At 45.1% G+C, this 21350-nt stretch overlaps 1 protein-coding gene across 1 annotated transcript; it reads left to right on the top strand.

The window, feature by feature from the left end:
- The first annotated feature begins 456 nt into the window (after positions 1-456).
- Positions 457-7339, top strand: LOC123744910 (uncharacterized). Its single transcript, XM_045725127.2, has 5 exons — positions 457-545; positions 1453-1585; positions 3801-3974; positions 4736-5201; positions 6149-7339. The coding sequence occupies exons 2-5, from the start codon at positions 1454-1456 to the stop codon at positions 6241-6243; spliced, it is 867 nt and encodes a 288-aa protein (XP_045581083.1). The 5' UTR covers positions 457-545; position 1453; the 3' UTR covers positions 6244-7339.
- Positions 7340-21350: the final 14011 nt, after the last annotated feature.

Here is a 21350-nt window from a genome sequence, read left to right as displayed (position 1 = left end):
AGGAAGGAAGGAAGGAAGGAAGGAAGGAAGGAAGGAAGGAAGGAAGGAAGGAAGGAAGGAAGGAAGGAAGGCAGGAAGGAAGGAAGGAAGAAATGAAGGAAGGAAGAAATGAAGGAAGGAAGGAGGAAGGAAGAAAAAGGCAGTGGGAATCAGCACATGACCACAAAGTGACAAACGCCAGTCACAAGGACAGGAAAGTTGGCCACAACACTGCAGAAAAAAGACAGGCAGGAAACAAAGGTAACCGTGCGAAACTGCGCTGAAAAAAAGTGCCAATAGCACTGGAACTCATTCATTTGTGACGCACTGGAAATGCTGCCAATTGTTGACATGGGCGTGAAGTGGGCGTGAGAGAGGGTGGTGGATGGATGGGTGGGAGTTGGGGGTGGTTTTGGGGGTGGGGTGAATATATGTATATATATACAGCCACACAGGATGATGCTCGACACTGAAACTGTAATCCTTGGTGGCTCACCGCTGCTGCTGGTTGAATATTTGAGGAAGAAGTGTTGAGTAAAACCCTTCCCAGGTTTGACAGAATTCACGTGAGTTATGTCTATATTATATGTATCTGAAGTATGTGTGTGTGTGTGTGTGGTTTTATACAGATGATTGTATGCGTTTTATCCGCGTTGATGTTACCTCTGAAAGTGGGTAACTGTATATTAATCTTGCCATGTTTATTAATTCTTGTATAATGTTATATGTGAATGTTATGTATGTGTGTAGAATATGTGAATGGGGGTTTCATGTCTATTTGAATGTGTAAATTATAAATATGAGAATTTATTTGTTGTATCTGCCATTGTACGAAATAGTTCATTGATGATGTGAGACAGGTGTTTAATGTATGTGTGAAGTTTGTAGATTTTATGTAAACAAACTTGCCAGTGAACTGAATCACTGTTGCAAACAAGGGCCTAAATTGTCAGATGTGTTCCTAAAACTTGAACAGGTTAAACCGTGGCACGTCGACAAATGAGTTCAAATGAATTCACTGCTGCTCCAATGATGAGACACACTACGATTATTACCCAATCCCAGTACCCCATCGCTTTGTAAATTAATATCGTTGACAGATTAGTTTATGTATGTGTGACGGTTTCTAGCTGTATTACAATGGCTACATTCCCTTTAAAATATATATATATACCTTCGCATCGGAAACTTTGCTTACTATGAAAGAGGAATTGACTACTACTTTACTGAATACAGATATATGCTCGCAGGTGTCTTTAAGGCTTGATGGTAAATATCTCGTCTCCTGTTTCGACAAACACTGTTGTGTGTGTATGTGTATCATCCTCAGTATTATGGTTCAGGAAGCGAAGTGATTAAGATTTCAGAATTCACTGTAAGATAATCATTTTATTGTTGAAGTATATCTTAATATTATTTAGTAGTGTCTGATGACGATGATGTTAGTATTTCTCAATAAATGTTTGAACACAGAATGAGAGTGGGAGTGAGAGCCGCGATGTGGGCTGTGGGAGTGCTGTGGGCGTGGTTGGCTGTGGGAGTGGCCCTGGCTACGCCTTACGGAACACATTGGAATAATCAACCGGTTTATAACTCGAATCCTCAGGTAAGGAACGAGCTGGGCCAGGAGGTTACCTGGTTAAGAGAGAGGGAGAGAGGTGAAAGGTTATTCCATAGGTTAACAGCCTTGTTAACACGAGACTGACTGACCAAGAGGTAAGTAACTCACTCCCACGTAAGTGACTTACTCCCAAGTAAGTGACTTACTCCCAAGTAAGTCACGGGTGCCTTACTTCCAAGTAAGTGACTTATTCCCCAAGTGACTTATTCCCCAAGTGACTTACTCCCAAATAAGTGGTTTACTTCCTGGCAAGAGGGCCTGACTCGCAATCATGTGTACTGAAGCAGATTTAATTTTTTAGGTGAAAATAATTACAGTTAAAACGTTAGAAAAGTAGTATTGACTGAATATCTTCCGCTTTGGTTTTGTGTTGGGCTTAAGACCTCTCAGTCCCGCAATGGTTATTAAGACCGCGACAGAAGCTTACTGTTGTTGTTGCTTTAGATTCAGCTACTCAGAACAAAAAGTTACAAGTAGCACGGGTTATGGTGAGCCAGTAAGTGGAGGCTCTTTGGAACCATTATCTGTATCAATAGCTGATACTAGAGAACTGGGAATGGATGGGGGTCTTCATAGTGGTTTTCAGCCCTGGAGGGCTGGCTGTACCAGTTATGTTGCTAGTGGGTTAGTGTTGTCCTCTACATCTTCCGTTTTTTCTTTGGCTGAAACTTTGGCCGAACCGTGCTGTCGTTGGAGTTTGGTGAGGTGGCCTCCATAAGGAGGTCTTGTACCGAGTAGGTGTCGTATTTGTGGTGCGGCGGTGGAGCTCCTACTAAGATTTCCTGGTGTGATGGGTCCATAATATCCGTAGTTGGTGTTTGCGTTTTTCATCTCGCAGCCAGAGGTAAGCTCAGGTGTCTTAGATTAGTGGTAGAAGCTATTTCAGGAGCGTTGGTGGTGCTGTTAGTATTTATAGACAGCGCGTCTGCTGGGATAGTGATGGTAGGAGTGTTGAGAGCTGGAGAGGGAAATACCTCTGTTTGTGCCCCCTGGGTCTTTGGTGGTTCTAGATCTGCGTTGAGATCGACCTCGTGGTCGTCCTTGTGGTTGTCTGTGAAGTGGAAGTGAAGGCACTATGATTTGCGTCCGGGGTGATGATGGGGTCCAGGCTGTTGCCTAGGTACAGTGCGTTGAGTTCCTTGACGAATCGTTGATTGTCTGGTCCGGCAAGCCTCTCCGCTAGTCGAATAAGACTAAGAGATAATGCCTGCACGTGTTGCAAAGGGCTGCGAAAGTGTCTGTGTGTTCGTGGATCCCCATTGTGAAGGCTGGGTTGCCTGGTGGGAGGAGCCACATTTGGCAAGACTGGGAAGTCTTCTGGTCGGTTGGTGGGAGCTGATGTGGTGGGTTGAGCGCCTGGGTCTTTGGTCGCGGAGGTAGAAGGGTTGTTTCTCTTGGCTTCAACCTGAGCCTTGATGTTTTCCTGTCTGCGGGGGCCGCAGTACGAAATTTCGGGGGTGATTGCCCTCACAGTGCAAGCAGCGATGAGCTGTTGCTTGCATTTGGAGTAGTGATGGTCAAGAGCGCACAGGCTGCACTTCTGGACGGGTTGCTGAGACTTGTTGGTGGGAGAGCTTGTAGCACTGTTGGATCTCATGGTATCGTTCCTTTTTTACTTAGTGGGGTTGTATTTGTAAGCTGAAGCAGTAGAAACCTTGTGTGGCAGCCTGGGTGGCCGCAGCTATTGTGGTGAAATTAATCTTCATTGATGATTTGTCGGTGCTGCAGAACTCTAGCTTAAACACACCCAGGTTCGGATTTTCGTTCTCGATATTGTCCATGATCTTATGTTGCGGTCGGTCAGCGATCCACTGGCTGGTCCTGCTGGTAAAACAGTTCCTCCGGCCAGGAACTGACGTGGGAAGTGAGGATACTGGTGGTGCTCCTTGCGAAGTACGGCATCGTTGGTCAAGAGTTTTTCTAATTATTCCTCACATGAAAATAAGAGCACGATATCATCAGCTTCCTGACTAAGGTCAGTGGGTGTGATGCCGATAACGTCCCTCAGGACCCTTAGAGTATTGCTTCTCCCAAAAGCATGACCGTCAAGGGGGGTGGATGCTCTAACCTTTTAATGGTTTGGGTCGCATTGTGTCCACACCCTTAAGGGGTGACAGTGTGTGAATCATGAAGCTTACTGACCAACCACAAGGTATATACTGTTGCTCCGTTGACCCTTAACCTTTGACCTCCCATCCAGCCGGGGTGCACCACGAGCGTCCACGTGACCAAGGTCACCGCAACTACCACTGCCACTCAGATCGCCACCACCACCGCTACTCAGACCGCCACTACCACCGCCACTCAGACCGTCACCACCACCGTCGCCTCCGTCACTGTCACTCAGACACCCGCTGCCACCACCGTCACCCAGGTGAGAGAGAGAGAGAGAGAGAGAGAGGAGAGAGAGAGAGAGAGAGAGAGAGAGAGACAGAGAGAGAGAGAGAGAGAGAGAGAGAGAGAGAGAGAGAGAGAGAGAGAGAGAGAGAGAGAGAGAGAGAGAGAGAGAGAGAGAGAGAGAGAGAGAGAGAGAGAGAGAGTTTTTCTTTGACTCCTCTTCTATTTATGATTCCAAATAATGTATACTTATCCATTGATATCCTATTCTTTGTTCTACATTACTTTCATTCAATTAAATATATATCTGTATTTCCCAGTTTTCCTTTTTCCCCGTGAGCTCTTTTATTTCCCTTTATTTTATTACATCATTCTTATTTGTTATTGTCCCGTTTGCCACTCCCAATTCTATATAAATTGTGAGTGTATGATGAACTCCCTGTTCATGTGCTCAACTGTGTGGTCTTGTGCTGTGTGCTCAGTTGTGCTCAGCTGTGTGACAGTGAACGCAAGGACATAAGAAAAAAGTAGTCCGCAAAAGAGAGGGATCATACAATAGAGCTCTGGTGTAGATTATTTATACAACTCTGTCTGATAAATTATTTAATCTAGTTTTGGTGGTTTATTGTTTGATCTTAATGTATTAAATGTATTAGATATTTGCTGTTACCTAATTAGTTTCTTTGCATTTATTCGTTGATTTTAGTTATCTGATTTAGTATTTTTTTATATATTTGATTGGCTCTGACCTGCTTCTGTGTCGCTAAATCTTGTGTATTTCTTGATGGCTAATTGAAGACGGCCACGTCGACCGTGAGCGTCACTACCACCGCTATTAGCCTCACCACCACCACACAGACCGTCACCACCACCGCTACCACCACCGCCACCGCTACCACCACCGCTACCACCACCGCCACCACCACCGCTACCGCTACCACCACCGCTACTAAAACTGCTACCGTTACTACAACCGCCGCCTCCACCACCGTTACCACCACCACCACCGCTATCTCCACTACCACCGCTGTCTCCACAACCACTGCTATCTCCACCACAACAGCCACCACCACCGCTGTCTCCACCACCACCGCTATCTCTACCACAACAGCCACCACCACCGCCACAGTCACCACCACAACTGCCGCCGCCACAACTACCGTTGTCTCCACCACCACCGCCACCACCACCGCCACCATCATCACCACCACCACAGCCACCGCCATCAGACACAGCTACGTCACAGTTACCCAGCCCTGCTTAGGTAAGACTCCTCTATCTTGAGGTTATCTTGAGATGATTTCGGGGCTTTAGTGTCCCCGCGGCCCGGTCCTCGACCAGGCCTCCACCCCCAGGAAGCAGCCCGTGACAGCTGACTAACACCCAGGTACCTAATTTACTGCTAGGTAACAGGGGCATAGGGTGAAAGAAACTCTGCCCGTGGTTTCTCGCCGGTGCCCGGGATCGAACCCTGGACCACAGGATCTCAATTCCAGCGTGCTGTCCGCCTGGTAAGACTCGGGGAAGTAACACAAGGAAAAATTCTTGTTTTAAGTTAAAATTCTCATAAGTATTTGCTAATTAATAATGTTAGTAATTCTTAGTACTTTAGAATATGAACTTAATCGGGGAAAACTGTGAAAGTCTTAGGCATCTTACGCTGTTTCGCTGGAAATCGTCTATGTTCTGTGCCACCTGAAAGATTTTTTGATTAATGGATACTGATGAAAAGGTAATTATGGATTATGTAGAAATGTAAATAAAAGGGTGAAGGGGTTTTTGGGGACGAAGAGGGGTGTATGGATGGGAGAAGGGTAGGGATGGGAGTTTGGGAGGGAAATGGAGAAAGTAGAGGGAAGGAGGAGTGGAGAGAGAATGAGAGGTGGGGAGAGAAGAGGGAGGGAGAGTAAGTTAATTATAAAATATTAACAAAGGGGCGCAGCATCAGAGCTGAAATCAATGATCAGATGAAAGAAACTCATACACATAACTTCCCTGCCGACTATGTCAACTTAAAATAGCAAGAGTAACAATTGTCAATCCCCATGTTAGTATATTTATTATTTTATTAAAGGAATGGGTAATTCTCCTTTAAAATCTTGGTCAATAAGTTCACTCTGCTTCAGTTAGCGGACGCCGATATATCCTCATATATCGTACCTATATATATATACCTCATATATCCTCATATATTTTGTATCTTCCTGACAGATCCACGCTATGAGACGTCCTCTGTGTCGCGCTCGACGCTCAAGGATAAGAAGACTGACAACTCCCAAGAGAAGGGATGGGTGTGGTCCTCTTAAACAAGTGGTTTTCAGCATGAAGCCGTCAAGTGGTCCTCTTAATCACAGAGTCCTCAGGTTGTAGCGCTGGGTGCACTTGAGGGGTGGGGGGAGAGGCACCTCAAATTTGCTTGACTTAAGTGGTTCTCCTAATATTCTCAACATGTTGGGCTAAGGACGAGATCCATCTTTAGGTTGCTCGTTCTTGATTGGAACCTTCATACTTCACGAGCAACACACGCACGCGCGTGCGCATACATACATACACGCGTGCAGTGTGTGTAAACAAAAAAAGTTAGTTGATTGACAGTTGAAAGGCGGAAAGCACAACTAGGTGAGTACAACTAGGTGAATACAACTAAGTGAGTACAACTAAGTGAGTACAACTAGGTAAGTACACAGCCACACACACACACACACACACACTTAGAAAGAACTTTTTTAGTGTCAGAGTGGTTGACAAATGGAATGCATTAGGAAGTGATGTGGTGGAGGCTGACTCCATACACAGTTTCAAGTGTAGATATGACAGAGCCCGATAGGCTCAGGAATCTGTACACCTGTTGATTGACGGTTGAGAGGCGGGACCAAAGAGCCAGAGCTCAACCCCCGCAAACACAACTAGGTGAGTACAACTAGGTGAGTACACACACACACACACACACACACACACACACACACACACACACACACACACACACACACACACACACACACACACACACTTGTTGTCATCGTCACCTGTTGCGTCTTATTTACCACTCACACTGTTATTCACTCAGGAGCCTCATACTATCGTTTATCTTCAGCCTGCGTCATCTGTTACCACAGTCCCTTCAGCCTCAGCCACTGTCATTCGTTGGTCTCTGACTCCTCCGTCTCGTCACCCGGACTACACTATAGCTATTGTCAACTGGACTTGTCACCTGGGGCGTCCTTGTCGTCTGCTGGACTCCCTTGTCGTCACCTGGACTCCCTTGTCGTCTGCTGGACTCCCTTGTCGTCACCTGGACTCCCTTGTCGTCACTTGGACTCCCTTATCGTCACCTGGACTCCCTTGTCGTCACCTGGACTCCCTTATCGTCACCTGGACTCCCTTGTCGTCTGCTGGACTCCCTTGTCGTCACCTGGACTCCCTTGTCGTCACCTGGACTCCCTTGTCGTCACCTGGACTCCCTTGTCGTCTGCTGGACTCCCTTGTCGTCACCTGGACTCCCTTGTCGTCACCTGGACTCCCTTGTCGTCACCTGGACTCCCTTGTCGTCACCTGGACTCCCTTGTCGTCACCTGGACTCCCTTGTCGTCACCTGGACTCCCTTGTCGTCACCTGGACTCCCTTGTCGTCACTTGGACTCCCTTGTCGTCACTTGGACTCCCTTGTCGTCACCTGGACTCCCTTGTCGTCACTTGGACTCCCTTGTCGTCACTTGGACTCCCTTGTCGTCACTTGGACTCCCTTGTCGTCACTTGGACTCCCTTGTCGTCACCTGGACTCCCTTGTCGTCACTTGGACTCCCTTGTCGTCACTTGGACTCCCTTATCGTCACCTGGACTCCCTTGTCGTCACTTGGACTCCCTTGTCGTCACTTGGACTCCCTTGTCGTCACTTGGACTCCCTTGTCGTCACTTGGACTCCCTTGTCGTCACTTGGACTCCCTTGTCGTCACTTGGACTCCCTTGTCGTCACCTGGACTCCCTTGTCGTCACCTGGACTCCCTTGTCGTCACTTGGACTCCCTTGTCGTCACTTGGACTCCCTTATCGTCACCTGGACTCCCTTGTCGTCACTTGGACTCCCTTGTCGTCACTTGGACTCCCTTGTCGTCACTTGGACTCCCTTGTCGTCACCTGGACTCCCTTGTCGTCACCTGGACTCCCTTGTCGTCACTTGGACTCCCTTGTCGTCACTTGGACTCCCTTGTCGTCACCTGGACTCCCTTGTCGTCACCTGGACTCCCTTGTCGTCACCTGGACTCCCTTGTCGTCACCTGGACTCCCTTGTCGTCACCTGGACTCCCTTGTCGTCACCTGGACTCCCTTGTCGTCACCTGGACTCCCTTGTCGTCACCTGGACTCCCTTATCGTCACCTGGACTCCCTTGTCGTCACCTGGACTCCCTTATCGTCACCTGGACTCCCTTGTCGTCACCTGGACTCCCTTATCGTCACCTGAGGGCTGGTACACTTCGTTTTGAGTCTTTATCTATATTTCTAGAATTCCTACATTCTGCTTTTAACTCATTTTGTATGTGTGAGCTTTTACTAAATAAAATTATCATGATATCCCCCTTTTCCGTGGCACTGTGGTAAAGCACTCGCCAGGCGCTTCGCGAGCGCTTTGGCCTGGGTTCGTATCCTGGCCGGGAAGTATTGACCGGGCGCCAATCCTTAACTGTAGCCTCTGTGCACCCAACAGTGAATGGGTACCTGGTTGTTAAATAATTTGGCGGGTCGTATTCTGGGAGAAATTAAGATTAAGGACCTGTCCGAAACACTTTGCGTGCCTTTGGGGTTATAAGAATGTAAGAACTCTTGTATATATATAAATAAAATTAAATAAAAACAGTTAAAAAGTATCATAATTAATTATTATCTCCATTGAAGATCTGCCTTCAAAGGCATCAGACGTTTTCTATAGATAAACTTGTTGGAGAAAATGAAAGAATTTTAGTTTAATGGTAAACTAAATTATAAATGCAAAAGGTATTTTTTGAGGGTAACGGTTTTAACTTAATTTAATAATCTCCGTTATCGGGATCAAGATTCCCCGCCCGAGATTCGCATCCGAAATTCCAGATTGTGAGTCTTGGACGAAACCCATTTCTGCCCCGTCCAGAAAAAGAACCGGGGATCCAGATTGTGAGTCCAGAACGCAGCCAACTGCACCACATCGAGTCCCTTCGACGTGGTACAGTTGTGGCCTCGACAGGGGACAGGAAGTCGGCGGCTTGTGAAAGTTCTCCCAATTATTTCATAGGATTTCTCCAGCTCATTTTGAATATTAAGGCATTTACGACCTACAGAGGGTAGCCTATTGTATGGGTTCAATGCCATAAGACTAGAAGCTCTCTCATGTTTTCTCTCCTGCAACGTAATCTTGATACTGTTATGCCCCCTTGTGTGAGTTACATTGAACCATTTACAAAAAATGGTCCCGATTATAATATATTTTAATATGTTTATTATTTTAAAGGTCTCCTTGAGATGATCCCTGTTATGTCTGGGTTGTAGTGTTGTGAGTCTTGTGGCTGTCAACCTCTCCTAGTGTGAGCTGACAGTCATGGATAAGAATGCATAATTATGACTCTATAAATGCTTATATTTGTATTATTATTTTTGCTATTATTAGTCCCTGTGGTGCAGTGGTAAAGCACTCGCCTGAAGCTTCGCGAGCGCTTGGCCTGGGCTCGTATCCTAGCCGAGGAGGATTGACTTGGCACTAATCCTTAATTGTCAACCTGTTCACCTAGCAGTGAATGGGAACCTGGTTGTTAAACGATTTGGCTGGTCGTATGCCAGGGGAAATTAGGATTAAGGACCTACCGAAACGCTATGCGTGCTAGTGGCTTTACAAGAATATAACAACTCTTGAAAATAAAAATACAAATTATACATTCTAGCACCCTTAAGACTTTAATTTATTTTTCTATATTAGTCTACCAAATAACCAAGTATTTTGATTTTCTTCAACAGTCTTCTCATAGAAAACGGCTACAATGGCAAACTCTTAATATATATTTGGTTTCCATCCAAGAATCATCATTAGGAAGCCAGTCTGGCTTATTGAGGTTTCTCTTTGCCATTCGGGTAAATTATCAAAGTCAATGCAAAATTTGGTAGAACCTCATTATGAACGACGTATTTACACATTTCTTGAACACTACTGATGGAGTTCTCTTTCAGTTCGGCTATTTTTTTTTCACACGCGATTATATAGTGCAGCGAAGCGTTTGAATTTACATTTTGCATTACAGAGTTTACATTTAGTCAAGTCTGCATTAGCAGGTGGTGCAAACTCCCGTAGATACCTGTAGCCTAGCCTAAGACTAGCAGTAGAAACTGTTAGAAATCATCTAACCTAGCTTATTGTATGATTCATAGAAGTGCGGTTTGTCCTGCACAATAAAATATTAATAGATGGAGTAACTTGTGTGAACTTCACTCTGTCTTAAGTCTACTAGATATTGCTGCAGTTTCCGGAATATTGCTGCCCTCAAGCTGCTCAAAGGCAATTCAAGATGGCAGTCAATTCCCTTTTTAAAAACGCATGTTAACTCATCAGTTCTATCGTGTATTAGGAAACCAATATGGGATGGAATCCACGAGAGACATATTCTGACTCTATAATTAATTATTTCATCATATATGTGTCTAGCTTCAGACACAAGTACGTCACAATTATGCCTTGGGGGATCTGAGGGCAGTCAAGGATAACAAGTAGTCGTTGAATGTTTTAGCGTGAGTTTCAAGATCTGTCTTGGGAAATATTTTTAAGTACCATTGTCAACATCATTTTTTTAAATTATGAATTTGAGCTCAGTCTTTTATGTATTCCATTAAACATAAATTGTTTATGCAGCCCGTCTTCATAAACAAAAGTTAAATGATAGTAATACCCCCCATCTCCCCCCCGTCCCCTGTGTTAACGAATGGAAAATACTCTGCACACACGACTCACACAACCCATCCTCGACTCAAGTCCATTCCATCCAGCAGCCCGTCCTCCAAACAAAGATCCAAAAGTGATTCCATGCACCCGCCAAACCCCCTGTTTATGAATGAAAAGCGGTTTACACACGACTCACAACTGCTGACGTTCGAACATATCCGGAACAAGTGTTTCGCTGACGAATTTTGTTCGAACCACAACGCTGTAAATGCTTCACCCACGTACTACACATACAAATATTCACCAACAGAACCTAAACACCTAACCTACCCTATGCCTATTTATACACAATATGCTAATATATTATAATATTAATTTATACTTGAGAAAATTCCCGTTTTGAATGAACAGCATGTAAAAATTTATGAATGCGTCTGTGGGGTTGACCGCTGAATGTAATGGACTTGAGTCGAGGACGGGCTGTTTATAGAGGTGGGACTCGAGCAGAGGACGTGAACGAAGCACTTCTCGAGAAAAATAGATTCGTCGTCAGTTATGAGTCGTTGTGTGCAAAGTGTTTTTCATTCATAAACAGCGGTTTGGCGGTTGGATTAACAAGCATTTCGCACGTGTTGATGAGAAGGAGCTGAAGCATTTGTAGTTATCGGGTGAAGGATTTACAGAGTTGCGATTCGAACGGAGGTCGTCGGGAGAGGCACTGTTCGAGAATTATTCGAAAGTCATCTGTTGTGAGTCGAGTGTAAAGCGTTGACCATTCTGGAGAAGGACTGTGGTGATTAAGTTTAGTTTGTCTGATGGTTTAGGATGCGTTAAGGTTTGCATAGCTGTTACGGAGCCGGTGTCAATCACTACAGTATTATGATGCTAGTCAAATGCATGTTGAAGGGACAGTTTGACATCATACCCGTCTGAAATGTGAAATTTCCGTCTGATATGTGAAATATTGGAAATATGGAGAAATGTTTGTTACTCTGACTAGTGGAAAATGAGTGCTCGTGCATGCCTGAAATGTTGATCTACAGAGCCATCAGTAGGTATTGGTGTTGATGGCTTCGGCTTCGAGGTGGTGGTAGTAAGTGGTTGGGCAACTACTTACCCGTCTGTCCATGCTACTCAAGGATCCCAGCAGCGACATCCTTCAGAAGGTAAGCAACTCTTCAATCCTCAAGCAGCTCCTTCACCTGAGCTATTTGTTTATTTATTTATTTACTTACTTATCTATTCAAATGTGATCGTTCATTTGGAGATATAACTGTATATGTGGTGTATGAGAACTGAAGCGTATAAAAGTGTTTCATGAAATAAAATTAATAAAAATAAATTATTATATTACAGGTAAGGAAATGCAGCACTTCGAGGGAGAGAAAGCACCAATATTGAGGTAAGTTCCTATTTTCTTCTGTTTTCACAGCACTCCCAGAGCGTGAGAGGTGCTCATCATATTCAGGCGTGCTATAATTATTATTGTGGATAAGTGCGTGCTTGTGTGTGCGTGTGCATGTGCGTGTGTGTGAGTGTGCCAGTAGGATGGACGCACCTCCTGTGATTAAAACCTTAGGAAATCATTTGTTTCATAAGTTGAGTTTCAGGGCCAAAGTTATTTAAATTAAGCCCATTTATTGCTATATTATAATGTCCATTAACTTCTCAATTCCATAAAAGTGTCAGCCTCATGAAATGTTTCGTGAAATGATAAAACATGTCTCATGAAATGAGACATGGTATATGCTGATAACATAATAATGTTATCATATCTCATGAAATGATAAAACAATCATTTCATGAGACATTAGCGTATGTGACAAGTGTTAGTGTGTATCCAGGATAGGGGGTCACATAATGCGAAGCATGGTATCAACGCATCGAGGCCCGAGATTCGCGTAGGTCCCCTTCCCTTCCCACGAGACGAGACGGGGAAAGGAAAGGGGCACCGGGGGGAAGGGAAAGGACCCCGGGGGATAGTATTCTTGGGGGCCAGTAGTTCTCTTCCTTGAGTGAGTGGAGACGCACTTGCTCCGCGAGATACGACCGTCCACTATGCCGATTGATTGACTGATGATTGATGAAGATTAAGCCACCCAAAAGGTGGCACGGGCATGAATAGCCCGTAAGTGGAGGCCCTTTTGAGCCATTACCAGTATCAATAGATGATACTGGAGATCTGTGGAGGTGCGACTGCACCCTGCGTGACGGGAGATGTCTCCCGTGTCCACTATGCCTGCTCGACCCTCCTAGTGAACCAAAAGTGCAACCTATCCTCCTAAAATGTAATTTAACTTATGGTAACTTTTTGGTCGAAGGCACCAATATGTAGTGATGGACCACCGGATAGTTGATTTTTATATTATTGAATTTAGACAAATCAGAAACCTTTTTAACCGTAAACAATATATAAGAGGCAACCTAGCCTAACATAACCTCTCCTGGCAATCATTAGGCCCATTGCTCTCAAGAGTGTGGACGGCTGGCTCCCATGAGACTCCCAGTGGAAGAATATCCGGCCTGTAAATCACCCCTACGTCCTTGGCACTGACAGTGGCTCGTGTAGTCTTTAAGAACGAATATCTCCCCTGTGTTCGTCACTTATCCGTCTTTTCATTCTTCTCATCGAATATTTTGGATGTCCGCATCTCTTTCCTGATTCACGGTGTCGAAATAAGGACACAAAAACATCGAGGTTTAAGCTTTAAAATATTTTATACTGTTTTCAGTTAGACAACTAAATCTTGTATACGTATCAACTTACCGAAACAGTCAGTTAAATCACACATAAAATAACCCAACAAATACTGAACTTCGAAACGATGTGAAATTGAACCTAATTTGGTATGGTTATGTGGGAGATGAGGATGAGGAAGGGAGGAGGTGTTGGACGAGAGACTAGCATAGGGAGTGAAGGAGTAATGCAACAGAAGGAACATTAAGAGGACGAGCTTAGGAAGAACCGAGAGGGCATAAAATGAGAGTGGACCATGAAGGCACGGTGACGCGCATCTTTTCGCTATAATTCCGCATGCGCACCGGTCTGTCGGCGCGCATCCATTGTTGGCAGCGTCCTCCTGAGATGCCAGGAAAACGGAACTGGGTCTTGAACACGGGCTGTGGCTCTGCGGCTGTCACTCGATAAGGTCTCTGGAGGTGGTTTGATCTCTTCTGAATCATGATGACTGGAAAAGTGGAATTTTTGGAAGTATTGTGTTGCATTAAGAGGGTATACTCGGTGGTCTTGGCAGGGATGGAGGAGGAGACTGGACTTTTTAACATTATTATTTACAAATGTTTGAAATAATTTTGAATAATTTGTAAAAATATACAAGACATCTTAATAATGATTGAAATGATTGATAGCTGCTGTCATTATCATTCAATGATCTCCAAATATAGTGTAACCATTCGCAGCTGTTCCAACTGAAAGTCGAGATACAAAATGCATTTGATCAAATCTCCAGCCGTCGGTTGTGCAATTCCCAGATAATATTATAGCCGAGCCTAACCGAACATAAGTGTCGTCTGAGATTATACTGATTTTATTGGACGATCCACAGATATATGTCACTTTTTGCATAGTACTATGATGATAGATGGCATAGTTGGGTCGTTCCAGACCTCCGCAGACAGTCACTTCACAACAGCATTTGGGCCTCAATTCCTCTCAGCTGTCTACAGCTTGAAGCATGCCAAATGGCTTCAGTTCCCTTGCTTCCATCTGGCTCACTCTTTATATTAGGAGTAATGTGGTGGAAGGGTGAGGAATGGGAACAAGGTAGTAATGGGAGAAGGGTAGAGAAGTGAAGCAAGAGAAAACTAGATAAGTGAAGGGAGGAGGATGGGAGTGTAAAGTGGAGGAGATGAGAAGGGAGGATAAAGATGGATGGAAGTAAAGAAATGAGAAAGTGTATTGCGACGATAGACATGCGAAGCGAGAGACACACGGCCAACTGATGGGGAATAAGTCCGGAATTTAAGCAGATATCATGAAAGATTGACGTGTTTTTCATGGCAGCATAAGGCCCCAGTGAATGCACCTACAATACTCGATGGATGTATTAGGCCCTAATGAATGCACCTGCAGTAATCGATGGATGTACCGGATGTCCCGGATGGATGGACTAAAGTCCACGATGGGTCTATCCACCAGGAATCTCGGATAAATGCATTTAGTGAGTCAGATGGATGAAGTATTCATAATGCCGTCAGTGACAACAGTGCCTTCAGAGTTAATGTCATCTGTGACAATGGCATCAGAGTTAACAATACCATCAGTGGCAACAGTGACGAAAGTAACGTTAAATAAATGACAAGTAGGTAGCAGGAATCATAAAAGCAACATGTGATCAAAATAAATGAAGTGAAAACATCGAAAATAGTGATAATAATGATTGTGAACGCTCAACAACAACCATAGTGCCAGCAATAACAATAGTGCCACAAGCCACAATAGTGACAATACCTACGGAAAGGCCTGGGAGTGACCGTGACTCACAAATACTAACAATCATTTGTCCAGTGATGTGAACACACAGTGGCACTCCATGGCACTCCACACACTGGTTCGGCCCACTCAGCTATAGCAGCCTAGCCACACCCGGCTCTCTGGCCCTTAATTTGGAGTCAGAGGCTCGAACACTGACCCCGCCGGAACACGCCCAAGCATCGCTGTTCAAACGACGTACGCGATCATATGTGGTCGAGGTTCGAGGTAGTGGTGGTGGCATCGCCTGGCCTGGTGCCTAAGGCCGCCAAGCGCTCGTGGAAGACTTTCAGTCCTGTTATTCCTGTTTACTTGACGTATTGATATTAAATGATTTACTTTAGTTTTCAGTGAGCTACTATATGGTATTTTGTTCGCCCTAATCGTTGATTCAGGCCGCGTGATTGGACACTGAGATAATTGGCGCTGTTGGGAGAAAAATAGAGCTTTGTAGGCGGATGTTGGCACCACTGTCCGTCATCTGATAAGGGCGATGCCATTGGCTGATGAAACAATGACTCTCGTATCGACGAACCAATCAAAGATGAGAGCGAGATTGGCCAATCGTGACACGCCTGCAACGCGCGGTATGTGACGTTCTGGCGACCGACTAAGCCCTACCAAGAGGGCCGCGCTCAACCTCGTTTAGACGACATCGAGACATCAAAGACACTATATCCATATTTGTCAAATAAATAAATCCTCGCCTCGGTCGACGTATACACGTAGCATCTAAGCCTCGGTGCTCTGGGTGAGAGGGAGCACACCAGGTAACTCTCAGAACACCAGACTCCTCTATACAGCGAGACGCGACGGGAGTTCCGACTGAAAGAGTTCGGTTGCACCTAAAAATGTTGAGAGCGCGTGTGTGTGTGTGCTTAGGGGAGACAAGATTCTCAGAACATTCACAACTTCTCCAGAGACGAATGTCTCAAGGAAATGTTCTTTTATTGTGGCATTTGGCCTTTCCCTGTCAATGTTCAGAAATATATTGTGTGTGTCATCCCGTTCCCTCCGCATGTCCTCCTGAGAGGCGTATTTGCGTACTTGCAAGATGTCAATCATACCCGATAGATTAAATATATAATATAATATATGTGTGTGAGTGTGTGTGTGTGGTTAAATAGATCGCATTGCTGGCATTGATGATTGTAACGCGTAGCTTTCTATGCTTCTAGCTATTTTCTTAGTATTTTAAACCTTTCCGGGCTGGCACTAGAGCACAGAGGAATTAGACGATCAACACCGACATTAAAATTCCACTTGAGCAGCGATTAGTTGCTTCTGTAATCCTTCTTTATTAAGGCTCTTCGCAGTACACTTGATAGAGCTGCTTTCTTCTGTTCATGTGGTCGGTGGTTCGAGACTCCTTGTGTGTGAGATATATATTATGTGTTTGCGTGTTTGTGTGTGTGTGTGTGTGTGTGTGTACTCACCTATTTGTGCTTGTGTTGAGCTTCCTCTCTATGGTCCCGCCTCTCAACCGTCAACTGGTGTACAGGTTGCTGAGGCTCTCTATCATATCTATATTTGAAACTGTGTATGCAACCCGTCCTCTTAAAAATAACGTCACTTTTGGCTCGTATGCGCACTATGGCCAAATTTGGACATAATTTGAAATGAAATCGACTCACAAAAGTGACGTACTGTTCCGTTTTCTGTTTGAGGCGTCCGGCCCTCCTCGGACAGCTTAGAAGAGGAACTTTCAATTAACGTTTTGAAACTTTATGAGAATTTCCTGCCCACCTAACCTATCAGAGGACCCTTAACTTACTGGTGTTGAAAAAAAAAATCCCAAATTTATTTTCATTTTTTTCATTTTCAAATTACGTCCATATTCGGCCATACGGGTAAACGGCCAAAAGCGACGTTCATTTTAAGAGGACAGGTTGGTGTATGAAGTCTGCCTCCACCACATCAATACAACCCGTCCTCTTAAAACTAACGTTGCTTTTCGCTTTCATATACATATGACACTGGAAGAAGTTCTTTCTAATGCCTCTGTGGCTCATTTGGGTACTCAGTTTCCACATGTGTTCCCTTGTTCACGTACCACCAGTGTTAAACTGTCTTCATCTATCAGATCAGTTTTTTTTGTATTTGATAGAGTTTTGTGTGTTCATGTGTGTATTCACCTAGTTGTGCTTGCGGGGGTTGAGATCTAACTCATTATTCCCGCCTCTCAACTGGTGTACAGATTCCTAAGCCTACTGGGCCCCCTATCATATCTACATTTGAAATTGTCTATGGAGTCTGCCTCCACCACAGCACTGCCTATTGCATTCCATTTCCGTTAACTACTCAGACACTGAAAAAGTTCTTTCTAACGTCTCTGTGGCTTATTTGGGTACTCAGTTTCCACATGTGTTCCCTTGTTCACGTACCACCCGTGTTAAACACTTTATCTTTATCTACCTTGTCAATTCCTCTGATAATTTTGTAGGCTTTAAACATGTCCCCCCCAAGCTCTCCAGTCTTCCAGCAACGTTAGGTGCATTTCACGCAGCCTTTCCTCACAACTCATATCTCTTAGTTCTGGGACCAGCCTAGTGGCATACCTCTGAACTTTTTCCAGCTTCGTCTTGTGCTTGACATGGTACAGGCTCCATGCTGGGGCCGCATACTCCAGGATTGGTTTTGCATACGTGGTACACAAGGTTCAGAAGGATTTCGTAGAAAGGTTCCTGAAGGCAGTTCAGATGTTAGTCAGCCTTGCATACGCCGCTGATGTTATTCTTTTGAAGGGAGCTTCTGGAGACATGTTTGATGTGATATCAACTCCTAGATCTTTCTCTCTGTCCTTTTCATAAAAGACTTCATCTCCCATTCGGTATCCAGTGACTGGCCTCCAGTTTTCGCCTCCTATTTTCATTACCTTACATTTACTCGGGTTAAACTTTAGTAGCCATTTGTTGACCCATTTAGCTATTTGTAGCCATGTAGGTTGCCTAGGCATCTTGTAGCTTCATACTATATTCCTTTGTCATAATCCTCCTCATAATTTTTGCATCATCAGCAAACAATGAGAGGAATGAGTCTATTCCCTCTGGGAGATCATTTACATATATCAGAAAGAGTATAGGTCAATAGAATGATCCCTGCTGGACTCCACTGGTGACCCCTCGTCAATCTGAGACCTCACCCTTCACAGTGACTCGCTGTCTTCTGTTGCTTAGGTACTAAATAACAGAATTTATGCTGAATATATGCTGATATTATGCGTTAATCTCTTGTGTGGTACTGTGTCAAAGGTTTTCTGGCAATCCAAAAATATGCAGTCTGCCCACCTCTCTCTTTCTTGATTTTTGTTGCCAGGTTGTAGAATTCAATTAATCCTGCGAGGCATGACTTGCCATCCCTGAACCCATGTTGATGCTGTGTTGCAAAGTTCTTTCTCTCCAGATGTTCTGCTAGCTTTTTTTTCGCACAATCTTTTCCATCAGCTTGCATGGTATGCAAGTTAGGGACACTGGCCTGTAGTTTAGTGCCTCCTCTCAATACCTCTTCTTGTATATCGGGACTACATTAGCCGTCTTCCAAATTTTGGCAGTGTGTGTGTGTGTATTTACCTAGTTGTACTTACCTAGTGGGGATTGCGGGGGTTGAGCTCTGGTTCTTTGGTCCCGCCTCTCAACCGTCAATCAACTGTTGTACAGATTCCTGAGCCTACTGGGCTCTACCACATCTACATTTAAAAATGTGAATGGAGTCAGCCTCCACCACATCATTTCTGAGTGCATTCCATATACTAACTACTCTGACAGTAGAGTACTTTCTCATCAGTAGAGTCAATCCACCTTCTCACCTTCCTTCCCTCTCTTTCCTTATTACAGTGTAGTCCTGTGTGTGTGTGTCATCATGCCAGCCTGATAACTGGCCTGTGTCTGGCTAATGAATGATTGTTTCCAGGTTGATGCCAGGCAGATGCATTGCTAATGGTTGACATGTATTTACATTTTTCTTTTCTAATGTCCTAGTGAAGCAGTAGTATAGGACTGGTAGACTGCTGGCGCCGGCCTGTTGCCCTTGTGGCCACTACAAGGCCGGACTGGGTGCTAATTCATCTGACTCTCCTCTTACACCTGACAATAATCTTGTGTGTAGTGACACAGCAATGCGATATGACGTCATGTTGCCAGCGATTTGTAATAATAATTTATTAATTGTGTTGGGGGACAGGAAGGCAGAGTGTATTCATACACGTTAGGCTTTTATGGAGGTGTCGCAGCCCCTCAATGATCGTAGGACCCTATGATAATATCATCATTTGATCATAGCATCTCCAGCACATCGTGACTATTAGATTTTTCTCTCATAAAAAAGAAAAAGCTGAGAGACAGTAGAAGGAGCAGTGGCATTCCTGAGGCATTCCTTGTTGGGAGGGAAGGCGGGCATGGCTGTTAGTGGAAGGGACCCGTGGCATGGCTGTTAGTGGGAGGGGCCCTGGGCATGGCTGTTAGTGGGAGAGGTTGGGATATGTATTTTTTTTTCAAGGAACGGGCTGCAAGAGGAAGGGGTGGGGTGAGGTGGGGCTTCGACTGGGAGGGGTGGAGATGCAAGCTGAAGAGTTGGGTGGATATATAGACACACATGCTGGAGATACACGCGAGCACCGCTCCTGTGTCAGGTAAGTCCACTACGGGCTCACTATAGCCCGTGCTACTTGGAACTTGTTCCGAGTATTTGAATCTATAACAACAACAACAGCTGGAGATACAGATGATACTCTTTGCCACAAATATTAAGTTGTGAGTGTTGATGTAGTGATTGCAGAGGAGGGAGTGAGGGGGGGGGGTGGAATTTGGATGTATGGCATCTGTGAGTTTTATCATCAGTCAAGTCTGTCATCAGTCAGATATAGACAAGTCAGGTATTTCACCATTTGGTTCTTCTAAATTGAGTTGACCAGACCACACACTAGAGGGTGAAGGGACGACGACGTTTCGGTCCGTCCTGGACTATTCTCAAGTCGATCGACTTGAGAATGGTCCAGGACGGACCGAAACGTCGTCGTCCCTTCACCTTCTAGTGTGTGGTCTGGTCAACTTACTTTAGCCACGTTATTGTGATTCTTCTAAATACCACTGAGGTGCAGCGCGCGCCGGTTATGGAGCTGTCCAATTGTGCTTCACATTATTCACGTTACGAGTGATGCGAGTTAACATTTTAGTTCTGACCAGCGACGAGTGCTGTTAATCACAACGTTGGAACGTGTTATTTTCACCAGCCAAGCGTCTATCAAATGGAGGTTCACCAGTAACCCCCCCATTACCACACCGGGGTGAAAACAACCACATTTCCGACCCTGTAGTCACTCACCAGATAAACGTCAGGGGCATATCTGACTTGCAACGATGAGGCTCCTCATAAGGCAGGTGTGTGAGGCTTGCCTTCCCCGCCGCAATCATCACACCTGCCACCTCCGAACGCCAGGTCTGGGCCACTCAACACTTGATGGTTCTCTTAATCACTCCCAGTCCGTCGTCGCGTTCCACATCAGACCAATCATCTACTCAACGGGGGATGAGACCAGTCCCCGGACCCTCCACCCTCCCGCTCCTCTTCCACCCTCTTAAATACTACCGTATATAATCTCCATTTGATCCTAATCTCATTCATAAAAATGTAAATCTCTCTGGTGACGTGAACACGATTGGAATTTTTAACAAAAGGAGAAACTACGGCTGATGTGAGTAAGTTATTAATCCCCCCCTCTTTACGGTTTAGTATTCTGGGGGGGACATCTCACTCACATACAAAAATGAGGGTATAGCATTTACATGAGACCCTTACATGCATGAGTGCCTCCAGTCAGCCATCACACCACTGGACAGCAATTAACCGAGGCCCACCCAACCAGCCTCGAGGACATGCCTCACCTCCGGGAGTGGCCAATGAGAATGGAGAAGTCGTCAAGCCCCGCCCCTCATTAGCACCGGAGCTATGTTAAACAAGCAAGGCGGTCAATACCACCCTTGTTATGACCAGTTGGCGACGACAGGTGGAGTTGGCGGAGCCCTGAAGGACTT

Source organism: Procambarus clarkii, chromosome 57 (assembly GCF_040958095.1).
Source record: "Procambarus clarkii isolate CNS0578487 chromosome 57, FALCON_Pclarkii_2.0, whole genome shotgun sequence".
Lineage (NCBI taxonomy): Eukaryota > Metazoa > Arthropoda > Malacostraca > Decapoda > Cambaridae > Procambarus > Procambarus clarkii.
The sequence above is the reverse complement of the archived record's forward strand: the minus strand, read 5'-3'. Positions and strand labels throughout refer to the sequence as shown.

Bases quoted from the DNA above. Each gene is read 5' to 3' on its own strand.
- LOC123744910 (XM_045725127.2), top strand. From the start codon at position 1,454: ATGAGAGTGGGAGTGAGAGCCGCGATGTGGGCTGTGGGAGTGCTGTGG. The intron at 1,586-3,800 runs GTAAGGAACGAG...CCTCCCATCCAG, and splicing joins TTTATAACTCGAATCCTCAG to CCGGGGTGCACCACGAGCGT. The intron at 5,202-6,148 runs GTAAGACTCCTC...TCTTCCTGACAG, and splicing joins AGTTACCCAGCCCTGCTTAG to ATCCACGCTATGAGACGTCC.